The sequence below is a fragment of the Alligator sinensis genome, unplaced genomic scaffold, assembly GCF_000455745.1.
Source record: "Alligator sinensis unplaced genomic scaffold, ASM45574v1 scaffold337_1, whole genome shotgun sequence".
Taxonomy (NCBI): Eukaryota; Metazoa; Chordata; order Crocodylia; family Alligatoridae; genus Alligator; species Alligator sinensis.
In genome coordinates this window covers 3,375,591-3,387,268 of record NW_005841927.1, presented here as the reverse complement: position 1 = coordinate 3,387,268, position 11,678 = coordinate 3,375,591, and the positions used below count along the sequence as shown (strand labels likewise).

General features: G+C 44.2%; 1 protein-coding gene across 2 annotated transcripts in view; it reads right to left on the bottom strand.

The window, feature by feature from the left end:
• KPNA6 (karyopherin subunit alpha 6) overlaps positions 1-11,678 on the bottom strand; it is a 25,109-nt gene that overhangs the window by 2,795 nt on the left and 10,636 nt on the right. For both annotated transcript variants that reach the window (XM_025198649.1, XM_006019340.2), the window contains exons 3-13: positions 11,579-11,674; positions 11,116-11,215; positions 10,630-10,724; positions 9,451-9,582; positions 9,122-9,210; positions 7,058-7,157; positions 5,515-5,678; positions 4,597-4,675; positions 3,284-3,409; positions 2,511-2,638; positions 662-840 (exon numbers count right to left, since the gene is read on the bottom strand). In XM_025198649.1, the coding sequence (XP_025054434.1) occupies positions 662-840; positions 2,511-2,638; positions 3,284-3,409; positions 4,597-4,675; positions 5,515-5,678; positions 7,058-7,157; positions 9,122-9,210; positions 9,451-9,582; positions 10,630-10,724; positions 11,116-11,215; positions 11,579-11,674 (1,288 nt within the window). The remainder of the gene's footprint in view (positions 1-661; positions 841-2,510; positions 2,639-3,283; positions 3,410-4,596; positions 4,676-5,514; positions 5,679-7,057; positions 7,158-9,121; positions 9,211-9,450; positions 9,583-10,629; positions 10,725-11,115; positions 11,216-11,578; positions 11,675-11,678) is intronic.

Here is an 11,678-nt window from a genome sequence, read left to right as displayed (position 1 = left end):
TGCCCTACACCCATCCTTCACAACTTGTAACCACATGGTGCCACTTAGGCACCATTTGCTTACTTTGCCTTTTGCCCACAGGCTAGAATATCTAAAGCAAATGTAGCCCCACTGCTTCTGAATTTAACCACCATCTTGATCTAAGGGGCTGGAGCAAGTTTTCAGTAAGCAGCACAGCAGTCCCTATTTGGAGTCTGGCCACAAGGCACGTGTCTCACTGGTCAGATCACTGACAGGACACCCACTGTGCAGCGGGCATTTTTGACAAACAGAATGAGGACAGCTCTTCACCTGAAGGAGCCTGTGCTTTGGAGAGACAGACAAGTGGCAAGAGTGGTGGAATTTACAGGGTAACATCTTCATGACAGGAGCTAACAGATCTTAAAAATTTTCATTAAGGGGCTAAATCAGAGACGCTAAGCTTTTGTCACTCTGAGCTCATTTCATCATCCATCTGATGAAGTGACCTAGGGGTTGTGAAAGCTTACACTTCTACAAGCTAATATTGGGTTAAGAGAACTTGTAGAGCCCCCCTCCCATGCAAATACTCAGAGAAAATGGAATACAATTGTGAGCAGCATCTTCCAAGCCACCTTCTACGTTACCTTTTATTACAGTAGGTAGAACACCAACAGCCACTAGGCCATTGGCAGCCACTCACCATATGCCTCCTCAATGAGGCTGCAGTAGGGGTTGATGCCTGTGCCACTTTGCTTGGCTTCCTGCTCACCAAGCCGCAGGATATTTTCCAGACCATTCAAGGCCACTTGAACAATCTTGGAGTCCATGACAGTCAGCAGGTCACAGAGAGGTTTGATGCACCCCAAGTTTACTAGGTACCTGTACAGAAAGCACAGGGAAGATAAGCCTTCCATTTTGCCAGATGGGAAATGGACACCGTGATAAATTCAAGGGGTTTAGGAGAGACAAAGGCAGGTTAAAACAAAAAAGTTTCTGTAAAGTACCAGCTAACAGAACCTATCCATCCTCACCACTGGTTCTCAAACCCGGTGCTTAGATGTCTGTACTTAAAACAAAGTCAGGACTCCTATTTAGTTTGCTAGTACTTAATCCCCATTGAAGTCAGTGGGATCTGAAGATGCAGCTGAGCACCTCAAAACACAGCTTGCTATTTTAAAAGAGCAAGTTGGATCTGGCCTTGCCTAGCCTGTCCAAGTTGCCTGAACAGCAAAAAAAGGAAACTGTGAAGCCATGTTAGTCTGTATCACTTGTAGCATCAGCACACTAAACTGACGAATGCATTCATGACTAATTCCAGTGACACATGACCGGATTTAGTGACTTTACAATGTATGTTTAATGGCTTAGCCCAAGGGTGTCAAATTTACAGCCCAGGTATGTGTTATTCCAATAATTTTCAGATATCAAGCCCCCCACATCTATTTATTCTTGAATACCATTTTCCTACTGGTCTGTTTAGTAATGTAAAAGTGTTCTTAGCAGGCCTGCGTATAAAGAATCCATATTGCACAAGAAAAGAAATTAAAGCTAATGTAGGTGAACTTAGAGAAGCAATAACATTACAAGGGCTTCTCAAATCTCATTTAATACAATTTTCATATTTCATATGTTTGAAAGAATATTTTAAACCAAGGCAAATGCTTGATGCATTGCCGGGTGGAGGGCAGGGGAGGAGAGAAAAGGAAGTTTTTGGTGCTTCTTTGGGCTTTGCTTTGTATCAGAAGCAAGCTGCTAACATGGTTTCATGCAAATGATGCACATCCAATGCTTCCAAAATTAGAAGGCCTGTAAACCCACTCTTTGCATGGCACAAGATGTCTGAAACCAAAATATGGCTCAACAGATGTTATATACCTAAAGAAAAGTTACTCTGCACCACATACTCTTAACACACAGATGACCAGAAAATCTGCTGAACACCAGTTAGTGTTGAGGCTCTTGGTAGGTCTTTAAAATCCTATACAGTCTCTCAAACCCACACACCTACAAGCATCAGTTAAATCAGCTGGCGTTCAGAGGGAAGTTCCTCACAAAACATTCATTTTTAAATCTTCTAAAACAGGCCTCTGTTAGAAGTAACATACCCACACAATTCTTGACAGCGCTTATGTTCAGATATTAGCCATACAACTGTCAAAGCCAGCGGGGAGATGCAGATAAAGCTCTGCTCCACTTCAGAAGTGAGCCTCTTGGTCTCTCCTTCCACAAAATCCAGTTTTACGCAACTGCACCCTGTGGCAGTCTGATATTGGCACGCTCCTGAAATGTTCTATACTAATGCATCATTCCATGGTGAGCAGAAACCAAAACCAGCACCAGTAAGTTATCCCCTCTTGAATGGCTACAGCGTAGACATGCAGTCTTTGACAGGAGATACATTAAGTCTCAAGATGCATCCTGGAGCTTCTCTTCAGAGATCAAAGATAGATGGTACTGGGAGCCACAGCAAACGCTGATGGCAAAACAGTTCTCCACAACACCTATCGCTTCAGAGGCAGAGGACAGATGAGAGCAACTCCTCTACATACCTGATCTGTTCTGGTGTTCCTCCCGATGTTGCGTTCGTAATAGCCCATGCTGCCTCTTTCCTCGTACGGAACTCTGCTTTCTGTAAGATTTCTATCAGCACTGGGAATATGTTAGCATCTATGACTGCCTGAGGAGAGGAGCAGCAAGTAGTATTTAGATCTGGCAACACGGCACATAAAAGACAATCAAGCTGTGGAACACATACTTCTCCCCTTACCCACCCAACTCTGGTATCAATGGAAAGGATGCAAACACACTTTCTCTGCCACGTGTTATCAATTGTAAGACTTTCAATTGCATAGCAAGAATGGCAAGCAGAGCCCCTTATTATTGCATTAGCATCATGGAAGGACTTTGAGCCCTGTCTAGGTCTTTAGATTTAGGTCCTTAATTCTTTAAATCTAACAACATGTCCCCATTTAAAGGAGCACCCTAGGTATACACCAACTCTGGAAAGACAGAGAAGAGATGGATGCAATCCCCCTTCCCCTTATTCACTCAAGGATCAGATTCTCAGAGCTCATTTCCAAACCAGCCTGTCTTTGCAGGAACAGATTGTCTTGCTTAGATGTCTAGCAACATCTAGATTCAATCAAGTGTGCCAGTTATTTTAACTATACCTGGAATTAACTTCTCTGGAAAGGGGGAACTGGAGTATAAAGGCCTTTGAATACATATTAAAAAACCCAAACAGATAAGCTTATCTCAGTGCTATTTTCACAAAACTAAGCAGCATCACAGATCAGCCCAGAGAGGACTCCAGAAGCTGTACCTGTATTTGCGCCCTGTTTCCAGCTGTGATGTTAGAAATGGTCCAGCAAGCTTCTTTCCGGATTGACTCCTTGGGGCTGCTTAATAAATGAAGGAGGCAGGGCAGAGCTGAGCAGTTCAGGATCACCTGAAGAGAATTAAAAACAAAGGGCAAGACTACACCATTAAGTTCAACACTTAGTTATTGCTTTCCTGTGCTTCTTATACAGTCTGATACAAGGTTTAGAGACCTTCAGAGTCTTATAAAGAAACTTATTCTCTTGCCAGAGACCTGCCTGTGAATAAGATATTCCATTGTGTACCGCTAGGGGGAAAGAGTACTTTCCTATCCTTGAGGAGACATTCCAGGTCCAAAGGGGGAAGTGGCATTTGGGGGACAGGACACAGAGGGAGAAGCAAACCTTCTTCTGCCGCATCTTGCTCCTCAAAGAAGACCTAGACCTCCGCTTGGACACCAAAAGGATGAAGTTTCTGTGACTGGAGTCAAGACTTCCCCCTTGACAAAATACTGACTGCAACACATTACTATAGACTGCGAGCCATCACATTTATCAGTCTGATCTGGAAGCAGACAGGCATTTTATCATTGCAGCCTCAACCCGTGCCATTTATTACTATGTTAGAAGGCACTGCAGAGTAACACCTGTTTGAAACCCTTCATTTCACCACTGTTAGTAGGGCTAGTATACACTGAGGCTCTCCTACCTCTTCCCAAGCATAGGTTGCATCAACCCAGACTGTCCTTTTCCATTAAGACCATGCTAGCATTTGTCTGCAAGTCATCTGCTGACAAAGCCACGCTTGCTTTAAAGCAGTGTTTCTCAACTCATGGATCACGACCCAAAAACTGGGTCACCAGAATATATGAAAGGGTCATGATCAAAAGCTTTAAAAATGTATTCTCTTTTAAAAGAGAAAAACCATGGGAAACCGTGGCTTTTCCCTTGCAGGTTGGCAGAGTTGTAGCCTGCAAGGGGCTGCTTTGGGCCTCCCCTGCTCCACATACACCCCGCTTTGCCCCACACACCCATCCCCTGCCCCACACACTGGGGGGCTGGGGCCAGTGGGTCAGGAGTGAAGGGCACTGGGTTGGGATTGGCCAATGTTTACAAGTGGGTACAAAAAAGTTGAAAAAAAAAAAAAAAAATCGCTGCTTTAGAGAGACAGGGTGTTCCAAGCCAGACTGTTTCTCGACAGTGCTCTGATAATGGATTTATAGCAAGGATCTATCCCTCCTCAGTGGGGATGAGGATTTGGTACTTTCTAGCTCCTTTCCCCACTTGGACCTGAATACAAGTCAGTCATGCTCCTCACCTGGGTCTGGATGTCATCACCCGTCACAATGTTGCCTACAGCTCGCAAGGCTGGAGAAGCCACTTTATAGTCGTTGTGCCTATAGGAAGAAGAGCGAGAGGGTTAAACTCCAGTCATCTTCCATGCACTAAGAATCCCACCTCCTCCTCTGCTACCACACAAATAGCCACAAGCAGCAAAACACGTTCAAACCCCACAGACAGTCCTTGCTCACACAGGGAAGAGGACAGCTTTCTTTATCCATTACAAAGAAGCTCCAGCATAAATGGTTTCCTTTTCACCTGCAAGTCATTATTAAGTCTGCACCTTCTTGTACGCCCCTTCCTAATGCAGTGGTATTCAGTTAATGGTCCAATCAGAATACTTTGCTATTTGAATCCAAAACCCCTTTGAAAGTCTGCCTACTCTACAAAGCCTTCATTTTGCAACGTGCAGGCTTTGAACTGATCACCACAAACAGATCAGAAGTAGTGTACTGAATTACTAGTCAACCGTATGGAAAACCTTGCTTATTTTTTTGCTAGGTATTTTTGTCCTTATACTCCAATCTGTCCTTTACTTTATAAAAAAGTTCTGTAAACACGTTTTAAAAGCATTAAAAGAACACAGGCTCACTGCATTGCCTGGCACGAACCACGTCCTACATACTTATATGTATAAATCCTGGCCCTGAGTGCAAGGAAGAAGCTAGTGCATTACACTAGAAATATCCCCTGGACTGCATGAAACATTCTTCTACATAAGAAAGAACGCTGGCGTGTAGTCCCCAAATGGCAGATGCTCCCACACACCCTCGTCACTATATCATCCTGTTAGTGCTGTAGAAGTTTTACCTCCATAAACAAAAGGTATACAAAGATAAGCCAACATCCATGTTCACACAGGCAGTTCAGTTAGGTCTTTGCCCCAGATACTCACATTAACAGTTCCACCAGTCGTCGGCACACTCCAGAGTCTATTACTGCTTGGATCTTCTCATTGGGGCCATCTGATAAGTAGGAGAGCGCCCAGCATGCATCTGCCAGCAAGTCAGAGTCGCTGCTGAATAATAATCTGGACAACACCGGCAAGCAGGGAGACACCTATAAAGGAGTCACCATCCCCCCCCACCCCAAAGAAAAGAGTTAGAAAGGTTTCTGGACAAAAAGCCCCAAAGCTATGTGTGTAGATAAGACCCAGCTGTGCTGACTGGCACAGAGAGAGAACAGTGACCCTGAGGCCATTGCTTGGATTAATGCAAGAATCATATTGGGATTTTCACACAGTCAGAGTCCAGAAACAGTTCAGAACCATTTTGAAACCCAGACTGGTGATCAGTTATGGATGTAGGATCTTAGATATACTGCTCATTGGCCAGCTCAGACAAGTAGCCAGAGCTGCTGATGTTATAGTGCAACTTTGACTGTAGCTTTTCTGTGTGGTTCATGTAACTTTAGCCTCTTCAGCTACAAGGTATAACATATTTAAACACCAAGCCAAAATAAGGGGTCAGCTCATCCCAAAAGGTTAGAGGGTACAGCAGCAACTGGACAGAGTCCACATCCTGAAAAGCAGGTACCATTCTCATGTAAGCTGTCCCCATACCTTGTATCTACATAAGGGTGTACCTGGCCCCCCTCCCCCCCCCCCCCCCCCCCCCATACTTTTGCCCCAGCACTGCAAGTTAGCAGCACAGCACATGGTTTAATGTGCAAGGCATGCAGTTTGTGGTACTGCAAAGAGGTTTACAGTGCAGGCATGTATGGTTTGTGGTGCATCTGGATGTGGCCTTATAGGCTAACTAGATCAGATATGTATAGCATACGCTTTCGTAAGCAGAGGCCTTACTTCATCAGACACCACGAAGGGACTTCAGGAAGCAGAAATGTCCCTTCATGGCCTCTGATGAAGTACACCTTCTGCTTACAATAACCTATATGTCTCTGATCTAGTTAGTCTAACATATAACATGCAAATCTACCCTGCCTTCTGCCATTTTTTAAGATGACACTGACAACCAAAGGGAAGGGGCAGAGAGAAGATGACTTCCACAGTTCATAAGGAACTAAAGCTGTTCTGAAAGAAAGGCTTCCACTGGATAGGAATGGAATACTTCAGCATTTTGTTTTGTTCACATTTGGAACACAGTCCTACAAAAAGAGTCCTGTCTCCTGGTCAGTGCATAAGCTAAGCCCTGGAAGGCTGAGGGGATGGGGGTCCCCGACTCAGAGGTCTAGCAGGTGGACCTCCTGGAAAGAGACTAGGCAGGTCTCACAGGCAGGAAGGGTGAGATGGGACCCCGTCAATAAATGGAAGCATTGCTACCAGGTGTTTGCGTGTTGAAAAAAGTCAGAATGTCCTGGTTTGTCTTCAGACCTTTTCTGATCAGCTTTAATATTTAGACCTTGTTGCCTTGATGAACCAGGGCCCTTTTTCCCAACCACCTTTGTCTGCCAAGAAAAGTAAGGCTTCATTTCCTCACCTTGTCGAATTCAGGTGGTGGGTTCTTCCCTCTGCACAAGTTTGACAAGGCCCAGACAGCATTTCGAGTCATTGTCAACCTGGTGGACTTTGTGAGAAGCCTAGGAAGAGAATAATCATGCATTACACTGCCAAGCCATAGCTCGAAGTGCCTTTAAACAAACAGATGATTTGCAGTGAGGGAACAGAATGCAAATTCAAGAGGTCAGAAAAAAAAAGTTGCACTGCTTGAGAACCTGTTCTTCAGACTATGGTATTTCACCCAAACCATTCATTTTGAGCATAAAAAAAAAAGATGTAGTGCATCTACCCCCAAGACAGAAACAAATGCTGTTGTTTCACAGCGCAAAGCAACTCCAGACAGAAAGCAAGCACAGTCTTCAAACAAAATTGCAGATGGGAATGTTCAGGCTAGCAGAACACAGCTTCTCTGAGCCTGAATCTAGTCAGGTAAGTGCACCTATTCTGAGGGGGCCACTGATCTGGCCCTAAAGAGCCACCCGTATGATCAGAAACTTGCAAGGCAAGCCATATGACGAAAGGCTGAGGGACTTGGGCCTCTTCAGCCTAAAAAAAGAGAAGGCTGAGAGGGACTTGGTAGCAGCTTACCGCTACATTAGGGGAATACATCAAGGGCTCGGCAAACAACTGTTCACCAAACCACACTTGGGGAAAACCAGGAGTAATGGCTACAAACTCCTGGAAGACTGGTTCAGGCTTAACACTAGGAAGTACTTCTTCACAGTTAGTGCGTCTATACTGTGGAATAAATTCCTCCCAGAGGTGGTGCAATCACCCGCCCTGGAAATCTTCAAGAGAAGACTGGACGGTCACCTGACCCCAGCAGTCTTTTCGGCCTAGTGCAAGGGGGCTGGACCCAATGATCTTGTGAGGTCCCTTGCAATCTACGAATCTCCAGTGACCACAAGAAGCCTGGAACTCAATTTTATCTTCACCTGAGGACAACAGCTCTATGCCTCTATAAAACAATCCCTTGCAACACCTTCAAAGGCCACATAGCTGTACACCATTTATATCCAAATACTTCATGTGAACATCTCGTTAAATTGGCATTTCTGCCACAAATCTCTGTCCACATTGCTAGCATGAAAGACACTCTTGCTGACAGGATGGACAGACTGACAGTTTTTAGAAACTAAATAATCTTAAATATCTTAGAGGGTGGTCACCAGCCAGTTGCCCAGCCATAAGCAGCTTCATTCTCTGTGCTTTATGATTTATGGGCAGTGAGAATCTTTGTCATCCAGTCTGCAGACCTCTGCCAGAAAATGGGATGGTGCAATATTGTCCCTCCCAAACTACAACCAACTCCTTTTACCAGTCTTTCTACAATGTGGCCACCACCACAAACAAAAACCCTTTCCCTTGGTGTCTGGACAGCAGAGAGTTGTCTGCTTGGTCTTTGGCATCCTGAAGTCAAACACTAGTGTCAGAAGCGACTTAAAATTTTGTCCCCTACAATGTGCTCTTCTCTTATCTTGTTGCTACTACCTCATCAAGAGCAATTTAAAATGATCCTGACAAGAATAAAATATGACTAGTACTTGAAAGCACCCTGCCTAGAAATAGACAGACAACTCAGCTAGTGTACTGAGGCAGTGTCAGGATTTCTGATTTATATGGTGTGTGAAGACCTTCTCAACCCTAGACTGATTCTTTCAAGATTCATCCAATCAGTTCCTGAAAGCTGGTGTAACTGTATCCCTTCAGGAACTGTTCTCTGTACTTACAGCTCAGGCACTTCTAAGTGATAGGCCCCATAACTTCAGAAAGGCTGTCTGGCAAGCTGTGACAGTGCTCACGTACAGTTCACAGCAGGCATAACGATTTGTGAGAAGGCAAACCATCTGCCAAAGCTTTATCAGTTATGATTTAAGTACTACTACCTTTCTCTAATACCAATTTGCAAACTGAATTTTATTCCCAAAGAATATTAGCACACAGGTAGGTGGTTCTGGCCACCCAGTTTTCATAGCAGGATGTTACTCTGCTTTAGTAAAATGGACCTTCAAGAACTATGCTGCAAGTATTTATGGTTACTTACATTAACAAGGGAGGAAGAATAGCGCAGTTAAGAACATAATCTCTACACACAGAGCTGTCTCCAGCAATGTTCCCCAATGCCCAGACAGCCTGCAAGGAAAGAACAACAGTTTTACCATTCACAGTTTCTGAACAGAGGAAGAAGAGGGTATTGAGTTACAGGCATACTTTGCAACTCCAAGTAACCAGTACAGGAATTACTGCATGAAGCCAGTCACCAGAGAGCTACACTTATTTCAAACAAACTTTGATGCTCTCTATGCACAAGAGTTGTGCACCTTTCCCCCACCCCTTAAAAAAAAACCCCATTGTAAACAAGGTGAACTTTACCTGTTCTTGGACATCTTCAAAATCAGAGTTTAACAGCTCTATAAAGATAGGAACTGCCCCAGCTTCAATGACTATTTTTGTTTGTTGAGAGGTTCCTGATGCGATATTTGTCAACGCCCATGCTGCTTCAAACTGAAATGAGAGACCAGCAACAATACCATAAGCAGAACAATCCTGATATGGCACACCATTTGCTATTAGTTTTAGAGCCTTTACTGCTCCCATCTCATCTAGGAAGATTTATATAGGAATGATCTTGCCTCCAGCAGGGGGTTGGACTGTATGGACTCCCGAGGGCCCTTCCAACCTTACTTGTCCATGATTTATATGCACTGAAGCAAACAAATGGTTTAATGGGGCTAAACTCCCCTGCCCAGGCTGGTTAGTATGGACAGTGTTTGGATGACTGTTCACCAAGCATAACTATATATAATAGCTGTCAGATATAGGCAAGCTGTTGACAATGTTGAGGGTATAGAGAAGGGTGGACTGACTCACATCACAGACCCTGGCCACACCCACCCAAAGCAAAAGGAAGGTCAGTCCACAGATCACCAACAGTGAAAACACACTAGTGCACATCTTGTCATCTTTCCTGGGGATTACTGGTTCTCTTGGGCTTGACAGATCAGCGATTCACTCTCCTGTCAGTGGCAATCCTAGGAATTGTGAACTGGGCAATACCACATGACAAAGTCTGAGAGATCACTCTCCAATTCAAAGAGTCATCTCCAGCTGCTCAGAGCAGCCCCTGACCAGGGCTTGGAGGCACAAACTACAGTAGATGAGAGAAAGGGGTTTTCTCTTTGGAAGCCTAATGTTGTTACATCCTACTCCTGTGACTGGCATCAGAGAGGCATTTGTTGCCCTCACCACATGTGAGGCCAAACTGCATGTTACTGTTATCTGCCTTTCTTGAAGGGCTTTAACCAACTTCAAATCTTCTGGAAGACTGATCCCTAGGGTATAGGGCTTCCTGAAAGGAGGACGGTGATGGTAGCAATCAACTCTGACAGCCTGCTGTAGTCAAGAGAACATGCAATCCTCTCCAAAAAGCTACATGTGATCTGTAGTGTCTAAGCTCTAAGGACACCACCTTTCCAAGCTGGCTGTTAAGGGTTAAACATCAGAGCTCAGCAGAGGGAAATGCTATTTGTCCTTCAGAGTGCTCTCCTTTACCTGTAGAGTGCAATTTTCACTTCTCTTTAGGAATTCAACAAATCTGTCCACCACTCCTAAAGTGTTTATCACTTCATCTATTGGAGGATTCGGCTCTGCAAGTACACAACAGGGTCAAAAGGGTATTTTAGTAGAAAACAAGTGACCTCTTTCATTGCTAAATCCACTTTCACCATTTAAAGTTGTATTTGCATTGGACAAGAGAACTATCCAACAGAAAGCTTTCTGTACAGCCCATCCAGTTACAAGGCAATAGGGCATCTTCTACATGTTTAAAACCAAAGAGATGGCCACACAAGGAGATCATAGTCCCATCCCCTCCTTCCAGTGCTAACTGAAAAGCGACAGGATTGCAAGCCCGTTGCATTAGGTGGAACCCGTCCCTTAAAACAGCAATATTAATACCAAGAATAGCATCACAAATGTTTTAGACAATCTGCCTCAAACAGCTTACAATACAGCCAAGAGCAGCCGCTCAGCTTTTACCTTTTGAGAGCAATTTCCTGAATTTCTGAGTGGTTGCTAACTGTAGGTCAGAATCATCTGAGAAGAGCATTTCCACCATTTCTCTTGTGATCACTCCCTCCTACAGGCAGAGGGGAAGAAAAGCAGCGTCAGACAGAACCACCACTCCAAGCTTATTGTTACAAACCCCAGGAACATGATAACCTGTTGCCATGACTTGGAGCTTAATTTTTTTGAACCTAAAAAGGTAACTGAAGTCAGAACCAAACCATGTGTAAAAGTCTGTGTCTCAGACAGGGTTTTGAACTTCATCACAGCCCCAACTGCAATATTCTAAGTAATTACGCAGGGGTGGAAAGGCAGTCAAGAATACAAGATATGATGATCTCTCTTAGTTTGAAAGCCTTCAAGTTTGTCAGTTTTATGGGGTCTACAGTGTTAAGTCTACCTAGAAGAGGGACCAGAGTTCAGGAAGAAGTCTTACCCCTGATGTGGTAGAAGTGACATAAGAATCCATGAGGAGACTATCAAGCATGGCAGCATCTTCATTAATGAGTTCCACATTTCTTCTTTTAAAGAGCTGT